This window comes from Leptopilina boulardi, unplaced genomic scaffold, assembly GCF_019393585.1.
Source record: "Leptopilina boulardi isolate dan_hultmark-lab unplaced genomic scaffold, ZJU_Lbou_2.1 LbouV2_386, whole genome shotgun sequence".
Taxonomy (NCBI): domain Eukaryota; kingdom Metazoa; phylum Arthropoda; class Insecta; order Hymenoptera; family Figitidae; genus Leptopilina; species Leptopilina boulardi.
In genome coordinates, this window is record NW_026137958.1 from 820,398 (window position 1) to 831,178 (window position 10,781).

Consider the following 10,781-nt stretch of genomic DNA (forward strand, 5'->3'; position numbering starts at 1 on the left):
TATAGTTATACTTCGCTTCTTATATCGTTTAATCAAAAACTTTTCCTAACATCATGGTAAATATTGCGCGCTTGAAAGTATAGGAGTGTGTGCGCGCGCGAGTTATCAGAAGTTAGCAGAGAGGGTAAAAAAAAAGAAATGTCTTCCACATCGTGCGGTTCAGTTTATCAACTATTTTTCTTTAGGAGAGATGGAAAAAAGAAGCAAACGCGCATAAGAAGAAGAAATGGGTGAAAAGAAAAAGCTCAAGTTGACTTAAAATGAGAGAAAAATAAAAAACTTCAGAATTGTCGTATATTCATTAAATACGTAAATTTTGTGTTCATTTTGTGTCTGATTGAGAAAAATTACTTTTACTACTAAAACAAAAATTTTATTTAGATATTTCTGTCTGACTAAAGCCTACTTTTACTACTAAATTCAAAACGATTCTGTACTATAGCAACCGTTTCCATAGTAACCGCATCCATAGCAACTGTTGTCATAGCAACTGATACATTAACCAGTATCATATACTAACCGGTAACATATTAACCGATACCGTATAGTAACCGGTACCATAGTAACCGCTACCATATAGTAACCGGTACCATAGAAATTAGTACCATACAGTAACCAGTACCATACAGTACCCAGTATCATACACCAACCGGTACCATAAAAACCGGTACCATAAAAACCGGTACCATATAGTAACCAGTACCATAGTAACCGGAACCATATAGTAACCGGTAACATAGTTAACGATACCAGAGTACCCGGTATCATAGTAACCCGTACCATATAGTAACCGGTACCATAGAAACCAGTACCATATAGTAACCAGTATCATATACTAACCGGTAACATAGTAACCAGTATCATATACTAACCGGTAACATAGTAACCGATACCATATAGTAACCGGTACCATAGAAACCAGTACCATACAGTAACCAGTATCATACACTAACCAGTACCATAAAAACCGGTAACATAAAAACCGGTACCATATAGTAATCAGTACCATAGTAACCGGAACCATATAGTAACCGGTAACATAGTTAACGATACCAGAGTACCCGGTACCATAGTAACCAGTACCATATAGTAACCGGTACCATAGAAACCAGTACCATACAGTAACCAGTACCATACAGTGACCAGTATCATACACTAACCGGTACCATAGAAACCAGTACCATACAGTAACCAGTATCATATACTAACCGGTACCATAGTAACCGGTAGCATATAGTAACCAGTACCTTATACTAACCGGTACCACAGTAGCCGATACCATATAGTAACCGGTACCACATAGTAACCGGCACCATAGTAACCGTTTCCATGACAACCGTTACCATGGCAACCGTTTCCATGTCAACAGTTTCTGTAGCCACCGTTTCCATGACAATCGTTACCATAGAAACCATTACCATGGTAATAAACGTTACCGTAGCAAAACAACGAAGTCCTGTCTGCTTCTCTCATATTTTTAGTTCTATTAGAAACTAAATTTTATTGTGAGGTTATGTTAATGGGTCGAACTCCTTAATAGATTAAATTTATAATGTTTTTAATTTGTGTTTTTATGAATCGCTGAACTTTAGTAGATTTTTCAGTTACATAAAATCAACAATTCAAAAAAAGCTAACCCCCTAGAATTTTTCCATTTAAGATAATTGTAACTTTCTTCTTTCTTTTTTTATTAAATCTGAAAATAAATTGCCAACTCAATTCAACCACAATAAAAATGTAATTTGAGTTGATAAAGTAAAATTGAGAGCGAGGATCATATCCTGGAGAATTTCTCAAATCATTCTCTCTCTCTCTCTCTGTCTCTTTTTCTCTCTCATATTTCTTGACTATTTGGAAAGTATCTCCCAGCACTGTGTGCAATTCATAATATCCACCCCAGGTTGCATTACACGAACGTAATACACGTTCAAGCGCGAGGGGAGGAAAAAGCGACAACATCTCTTTATTTTTATTGTGTAACACGCGCGTATCTTCGCCATCTACTGGATGCTGCGCAAGTTTGAAGGGGGACGTGTATTGAACAGCCCGAATGCGCGAGGCGGCGTGCGCCAGGATTTCACAATTCCCAGCAGCTTCGGGTCGCAGTACGCGCAAAAACCCTAATCCGAACGGGAAGGAGTTTTGCAATTCACCATCGATCATCAACGAAAAGCGTCCGCCGCTCACTAAAAACAAGGCACTGGGTTAAGCCGTCTTTTATTTTAAAAATGAAGCAAGACAAATTCTAAATCATCATCATCAAAAAAAAAAAAAAAAAGAAAGGCTTCTATATAAGAAAAAAAAAATCATGGATCATCCTGGACCATTACAAATCATATAAGGACATCATAAAGTTTTGTTCACATCAAAATCATCCTAAACACGCACATACTCACGCACAAATAACATCACAAACAAGATAGACAATCCGAAATGAGACCAAGAATCATTCTATTATTAAGTTTTCTCGTGTTATGTTCGTTGATAAATCGCTCGGAATCGAAACTTCAACAACAATCAATTGTCGATGAGGATGAGGATGAAGATGAAGACGATTGGGATGAGGATGAGGACGATGATGATGATGATGAAATATATAGATCTAAATCAGAGGTCGATGATGATGGGAGAATTTATAAGAATCCAAGAAATTCACCATCAGCCGAATGTCCCCGCGATGAAGAACAAGCCGAAATGCAAGGACAAAAATGTTTAAGAAAATGTTCAACCGATGAGGATTGTAAAAGTAAAAAGAAAAAATGTCGTTGCGATGGAATTTGTGGTATGTCTTGCATTAAACCTGATCGTGAATGTCCATTATTGGATGATGATATTAAACATGGTGCAATGAGAGTTACGGGAAGATTATTTCGTGATAAGGCATCGTATACATGTGACGCTGATTATTATTCAGTGGGTTTATTGGAAAGGACTTGTAGAGCTGATGGTCGTTGGAGTGGTAGTAAACCATCATGTAAAAATGATTCAAAAACATTTTGTCTTGAACCACCGAAAATTAAAAATACAAGACACAATGCATTAGTTGAACAAACATCATTTGATCTAAACAGTGTGGTTGAATATTTTTGCGATCATGGTTATCAAACTTCTGGTTTTCCTAAAGCCAAGTGCCTCATGATGGAAGGAGCTGCAAGTTGGTTTGGACCCGATATTGCATGTGAGCCAAAAACTTGTGAACCACTTGCAATTATTCCCAATGGATGGCACGCTGGTAAGAATCTACACGAGAAATTATATGCAAATATTTTGTTTCAATAAAAAGAAAAAAATTTATTTATTTACAAAAGATTTTTCTGTTATTTTTCTTTACCTTATCCCTTATTTATGTTTGTAAAATATTATTTTGTTATTCATACGTTTTTAAAAACAGTTTTGTAATTATTGTAATTTCGTTTGTAGTTCTAATTTTGATTTGTATTCGGATTTTTATCTGTAATCTGATTTTGATTGTAATACTATTTTATAAGTTGTCTTGCGATTGTAAATTTCTATTCTATTTTGCTATTTCTACAATTTATGTTATAATTAATTAATGTTAATGATTGTCTTATTTTGTAAGTTTCTTTAAAAAATTATCATTTAGTGTATATTCGATGTATTGTTATTAATTATTAATTATTTATTATTATTAATTACTAATTATTGACATTAATTATTGTTCGTTATTATTCTTTTTGTAGATCTATTCTAATATTTATAAGTTAATTAGAATAATAAATTTAATTATGTTAATTAATTCGAAATTAATATTAAAGAAAAAATTTATTATTCAATTATTTTTCAATATTATCTACATTTATGCTTATTAAAAAGTACTTTCACCAAAACGGAAAAAAGCAATTTTATATATCCATATATCTCCTTTGAACGAAAGATTTAGAATTTCCGTTAAAAAAAAAAAAAAGATTACATTACTTTATGTGAAACCTCTATTGATAAACTTTATTCCAGAGGTATAGGATATTTATAGTCGAATAACCGATATCTATATTGATTTTTATAAAAACAATACTTTTTGAAATTCTTAACAAAGTTAATTCATTAAAATTTTTTTCATTTTGATTTTTTTTTTTAAATCTGAAAAACCTCTTTTTTCTAATCGAGAAAGAATTTAAATTTCGGAAAAATTCAGAAAAAAAAGATAGAAAAACTAAAAAATGAAATTAAAAATAATTAAGTATTCGATTGAAGGACAAACAATAAAATTTTTTTTTGTTGTATATAAAAGAGAAAATAGAGACGAAAGCCAGAAAACTTGTTATAAAAAATAGACACAGCTTATCCTATCAATATATATATATATATATACCTAAATGAAAGAACGGTAAATTTTTACAATGTAAATTGAAATGATTTGCCTAATGACGATTACCATAAAACTTTCTATGAACTTTAAATCCCTATGGCTTATAAATTTTATGCATTTATAAAAGTTTTCTTTCATGAATATTAGTTTGCAAGTTTTATGAATTTATTGGCTTTAGTATTAGCTTATATATATATATTCTCAACACATAAAATTAATATCCGTAAAAAATGAATTTACAATTAGTTTTAAAAGTGAATTATATTACACATCTCTTTATTAAAAAGAGATTAATTTCACAAATATATTCTATATTATTGGAAATTGACATTTTTTTTTAATTAATAGAAGTTGTAAAATTATTTTATAATCATTTATGGAAATATTCAATTATTCGAGATTGTCATTATTTTTTTTTATCGTTATTATTCATTATATTGTTATAACATTATTGTTCATTAAAATTATTGTTTACCAACATTATTGTTCATTAACATTTATTATTTATTAACACATTCATTAATATTTATTATTTATTAACATTTATTTTTTAATAATTATTAGTTAATATTTATTATTTATTGATTCATTACTATCGTTGTATTATTAAATTTCCATTACAAAATTAGCAAACATTACATTATTAATATTTTTAGAAAAAGTGAATAATGATAATAATAATAATAATTAATTTGAAGTATAAAATATTACGTGAATAAAAAATTAATTATTTGCAAAAAAGTTAAAAGGATTAAAAATTTAATTTTAATTTTGAGGTGAATGCTTCACGTACGACTGTCGAATTTCCTATCACTGTGCCGACACATATCAATTGGTTGGTCGAGCCGAGAAAATCTGTTTGGCTGACGGTAGTTGGACACCTAAAGAATTACCCCAATGTGTTCAGGTCAGTTTAGAATTTTTTTACTGTTTCTTTAAAAACTTTTCTTCTTGTTTCTTTTCTCTATTTTCTTTAATTTTTGCAAATAGTTTAAACCCTTTTTTAGCATAATGAAAATTTGAATTAGGAATTTTTAGAAAATATTAAAAATTGATCAAATCGCATCAATAAGTCGATTTTTTTTTCATTGTGAAACAAAAATATAGGAGATTTTTTTTTTTTTTTTTGTTTAAATACAGGTAACACAAGTACAATGTCCACCACCAGAGAATCCACGTCATGGAAAGGCTATATTCACGTCAGTTGGTTACAATTCCGTAGTGTCTTATGAGTGTAAGCATGGCTATACCATAGTTGGAGCTGAGACAAGGCAATGTGGCGCCGACAGAAGATGGACAAAACAAACGCCAACATGCAAGGAGATCAACTGCGGATCACCGGGAACTCTTTACAGTGGTTGGATCGACAATGTCGAAGGAGGTATTTTCAAAAAGACACAAAAATTTATTCATCCGATTGTTTTTTTCTTTTCAAATCATCCTACCGGAAATTGACAACTGGCACAGTACTGGGGCTCAATTACGTAATTTTTTCCGGATTCCACTTTTCACATTCCGTATTCCGGATTTCACTTTTAAAATTCCGAAATCCGGATCCTATATTCCACATTCCGGATTCCACTTTCCATATTCCGGATTCTACTTTTAAAATTACGAAATCCGGATCCTATATTCCACATTCCGGATTCCACTTTCCATATTCCGGATTCTACTTTTACAATTCCGAAATCCGGATCCTATATTCCACATTCCGGATTCCACTTTCCATATTCCGGATTCTACTTTTAAAATTCCGAAATCCGGATCCTATATTCCACTTTCCATATTCCGGATTCTATTTTTAAAATTCCGAAATCCGGATCCTATATACCACTTTCCATATTCCAGATTCCACTTTTAAAATTCCGAAATCCGGATCCTATATTCCACATTCCGGATTCCACTTTCCATATTCCGGATTCTACTTTTAAAATTACGAAATCCGGATCCTATATTCCACATTCCGGATTTCACTTTCCATATTCCGGATTCTACTTTTACAATTCCGAAATCCGGATCCTATATTCCACACTCCGGATTCCACTTTCCATATTCCGGATTCTACTTTTAAAATTCCGAAATCCGGATCCTATATTCCACTTTCCATATTCCGGATTCTACTTTTAAAATTCCGAAATCCGGATCCTATATACCACTTTCCATATTCCAGATTCCACTTTTAAAATTCCGAAATCCGGATCCTATATTCCACATACCGGATTACACTTTCCATATGCCGGATTCTACTTTTAAAATTACGAAATCCGGATCCTATATTCCACACTCCGGATTCCACTTTCCATATTCCGGATTCTACTTTTAAAATTCCGAAATCCGGATCCTATATTCCACGTTCCATATTCCGGATTCCACTTTCAAAATGTGGGATATGGAATACGGAATGTGAAAAGTGGAATCCGGAATACAGAATGTGAAAAGTGGAGTGCAGAATGTGGAATCTGGAATGTGGGATCCGGAAAAAGTTACGCAATTGACACCCTGGTTTCAAAAAACGTAAATCTGTGAAATAAATAAAATTAACTTTGACAGGGATCGAACCTACAGCCTATGGAGTTAAAGCCTAACGCACTAACCACTAAGCTAAGACTAACCTTGTTTTCTTCAAGACTTTTATGAATCAAAATCGGTTACAACTTTGCCAGTTGTCAACTTCGGGAATCAATACTTTTTTTACAATAATTTTTTTTTTTTTTGCCCCTCTCCCAGGAACTGGATTGGGTGCAAGAGTGATATTTCGTTGTAACGAACACATGAGACTTGAGGGCAATGCATCGTCTGTTTGTCAACATGATGGAAAATGGCGAAATCCACTTCCGCAATGTTTGGTGCCGTGTGTTGTGCCACAAATTAGCAATGGCCATGTTATAGTGGCGAGTAAACATGATGATCACATTAATAATGTGACACTTGTCGAGCACGGTGAACGATTATTGGTCGTTTGTATTCAAGATTATGAATTTGCCGCCAATAGTACGCCAGTTGTTTGTAATAATGGAACATGGTCAATAGTGCCATCGTGTTCGCCAGCGCGTTGTAAACAAATGCCAAAAGCACCAAAAAATGGAATGGTCATTGCACCAAAGACTGATCATGGAATGAAAGCTGTTTTCAAATGTAAAGATGGATTTGAACTCGTTGGAGGTGGACCATTTAATCTTTCATTTTCAGTTGAATGTAGCTTTGGCAATTGGACTGGTGATATTCCATTTTGCGTTGAGGTCTACTGTCCATTTCCCGGATTTGTTAAAAATGGAAAAGTCCTTTTAGTTGGCAACATGGGAGTCTATGATTATAGGTAATTTCAATTTTTTTTCTGTTTTTTGGTTTTTTTTCTTCTTTCTTGAATAGAAAAAGCATTTTCTTTTTTGCAAACTGTTCACAGACCCTATGTGAAGAAAGTCATCAACAATAAGCAGATCATGTACGATTGTGACAAGGGTTATTATTTGAGTGAAGGTCCACCAGGAGCGACTTGCATAAGCGGAAATTGGAGTCCACGTGAACTTCCCATTTGCTCGTTGGGTCAACATCCAAGAATTCGATGGAATCGAAGACGAAGATCAGTTCACGATGAGGGTGGACGTAATCAAACTGTGGCGACTGCTTATAGAAAGTTTATTGATTTCTTTCGTAAAGTGGGTAAAAAACTTTTGCATCTTGAAATGAAGAAAAATACAACATCATTGAAAAATATTACAACAACAGAATTTACAAATACAACAACACTACCAACAATAATGAAAAATCGTACAAATCACAGTGGACGTTCACGTACAAGAGATGAGAAAATGATTGAATTTTTAAAGGCAATTTATCGTAAATTACAGAGAATTGATACAAAACATCCAGATCAAAATCATACAAATAATGTAACAATGCACGATTTATTGAATGTGATAAGTAAAAATTTTTTTCACGTTGATTTATCGCAATCGAAAAAAAATTCAACGGGCAAAAATCGCGATAGTTTTGAGGTTAGAAATCAACGAGAATTTACCAAGTTAAAGAGGGAATTTGAAAGAATTGTGAGATTTTATAATAAGACATTACGATGGTATGAGAAGCAATCGAGAAAGGAATCGAGAAAGAGGAATCAAACGCGAATTGAAAAAAGTAAAAAGAAAGATAAGAAGAAGCATAAAGTGACGAGCACGTATAAAGGCTTTTACGAGTTCATTAATGATTATGTGAACGAGAAATTGTCGATGTTGGAAACACAAAATGCAACTGAGGAGCTTATCAAAAAAATGAAAATCGATAAAATGACTGTTAGAAATGGTACTTCATTTACTGTCAGCGAAATTTATACTTTCTTCAAACATATCATAGAAAATAAACTTAATTCATCATCAGCATCATCATCATCATCATCAACAAAAATTAATGACGATATAACGACTGAAGCTACTATTCCATCAACATTATCAACGGAAAGAAGTACAATAATTTTATCAAATACCAGTGATTCATCATACAGTAATGAAATACCAACTGTCGAGACTAAAAGTGATTTTCCCAAACATCGTAGTCGACGTATTCGAAATATTTCCGATTGGACAATGTCATTAATGGCACCTGCAATAAGATCAGATGGACCACGAGGACTTTGGTGGCAAAGAATGCCAAGACGAAAGGATAATGATAATAATAATAATAATAATAATAATAATAATAATCGTGAAAAGAGATTTATTCCATTGTTCATTGAGCAACTTGATAATCAAAGAAAAACAATCAGAAAATTTGAGGCAGTTCGAAATATTGTAAAGCGTTCCAATTTACCGTCAAACAATTTAATCAAGATACACGTCATCGACAAATCTAAAACGGGGACGAAAAATAAATGATGTTATTGTGATATTATGGAATTTATTATTATTAATAATCGATACCAGCCAATTTTAGGTAATTATACACATTAATACGATAGTTCATCAGTTTTCCTCTCGTCCATTAAAAAAAAAAAATAACCTTAATATGTACGACACTTTTTGACGAAAATAAAATCTTTTCCATGCAATTCATTTTTTTTTTCTATATCTTCCTTCTTTGAATAAATTTTTTTTTTCAAAAATATATTTTTAAAAATTCATCGAATTTCTATGAAAATTATTTTTTTTTTTCCCTCTGAGATAGTATTTTCCGAATTGCAAATATTATGATTATTTTGATTTTATTGATAAGATCAACATTTGTAATTAAAAGAATTTAGTTTTTTGGTTTAATAAAATTTTTTATAAATTCAAATCCTATATTAGAGATTTTAGTATTTGTGTATAATTAGAAGAAAGAGAGAGAGAGAGAGAAATAGAGGGAAGATTTAAGAGAAAGCGGTTCTTGTAATCTTGTAAATTTATTAAAGCAAACGTCATTAGTGGTAAAGCGTCGTAACATAATCAAAGAGTATCTGTGAAGCTCTTAGCACTTGTAAAGGAGGCAAAGGAAAATCAGAGTGTACACGCACTACTAATTCGTTTGCTGGAGCAAATTACTCAAGCACATTATTCAGTTGCTCTCTCTCTCTCTCTCTCTCTCTCTCACACGTCTCAGTCATGATTACACGAACTTGCGCGCTAATCACTCTAAACATTGAACCCAGTAAGTGATAATTTGGTTACTCCTGTCCAGATCTGGTTTCAAATATTTAGCATCTCACGTCTAACGCATTTTGTCTTCTCCCGTAAATAGATCTCATTTTTTTTTTTTTTTTTTTTTTTCCAACAAAAATAAACTAGCGGAACTTGTAATTTAGACTCGATTTTATATTCATTATTTTAAACTGCAAAAAAATTACTTCTACTTTACGAATATGTATTTTTAAATACTTCTAGATCCTTTTTTTTTATTTAATTTTTCATTCCTGTATTAATATTTAATTTCTGTAGTAATATTCAATTTTTTTCCATTTGGGATTGCTGATTACGAATCCGGTGTTAGTTTTCAAAAATTCAAAATGGCGGATCCAAAATGGCGGTCGACTTTTTTTAAAAATTAATTAAATTTGCTCAAAACTTATTACTTAGGGATTTTTGGGGTCGCTGATTATGAATCCGGTGTTAGTTTTCAAAAATTCAAAATGGCGGATACAATATGGCGGTCGACTTTTTTAAAAATTGACTTAATTTATTCAAAATTAATCACTCGAGGGTTTTTGGGGTCGCTGATTACAAATTTGGTGTTAGTTTTCAAAAATTCAAAATGGCGGATCCAATATGGCAGTCGACTTTTTTTAAAATTAATTAAATTTGCTCATAACTCACTACTTAGGGATTTTTGGGGTCGCTGATTACGAATTCGGTTAGTTTTCAAAAATTCAAAATGGCGGATGCAATATGGCGGTCGACTTTTTTAAAAATTGACTTAATTTACTCAAAATTAATCACTCGAGGGTTTTTGGGGTCGCTGATTACAAATTTGACGTTAGTTTTCAAAA

At 32.1% G+C, this 10,781-nt stretch overlaps 1 protein-coding gene across 1 annotated transcript; it reads left to right on the forward strand.

Annotated features, from left to right (window-relative positions):
* The first annotated feature begins 2,078 nt into the window (after positions 1 to 2,078).
* Positions 2,079 to 9,368, forward strand: LOC127288467 (protein lev-9-like). Its single transcript, XM_051315944.1, has 5 exons — positions 2,079 to 3,232; positions 5,104 to 5,234; positions 5,468 to 5,708; positions 7,055 to 7,643; positions 7,731 to 9,368. The coding sequence occupies exons 1-5, from the start codon at positions 2,434 to 2,436 to the stop codon at positions 9,193 to 9,195; spliced, it is 3,225 nt and encodes a 1,074-aa protein (XP_051171901.1). The 5' UTR covers positions 2,079 to 2,433; the 3' UTR covers positions 9,196 to 9,368.
* Positions 9,369 to 10,781: the final 1,413 nt, after the last annotated feature.

Bases quoted from the DNA above. Each gene is read 5' to 3' on its own strand.
- LOC127288467 (XM_051315944.1), top strand. From the start codon at position 2,434: ATGAGACCAAGAATCATTCTATTATTAAGTTTTCTCGTGTTATGTTCG. The intron at 5,235-5,467 runs GTCAGTTTAGAA...GTTTAAATACAG, and splicing joins AATTACCCCAATGTGTTCAG to GTAACACAAGTACAATGTCC. The intron at 7,644-7,730 runs GTAATTTCAATT...AACTGTTCACAG, and splicing joins ATGGGAGTCTATGATTATAG to ACCCTATGTGAAGAAAGTCA.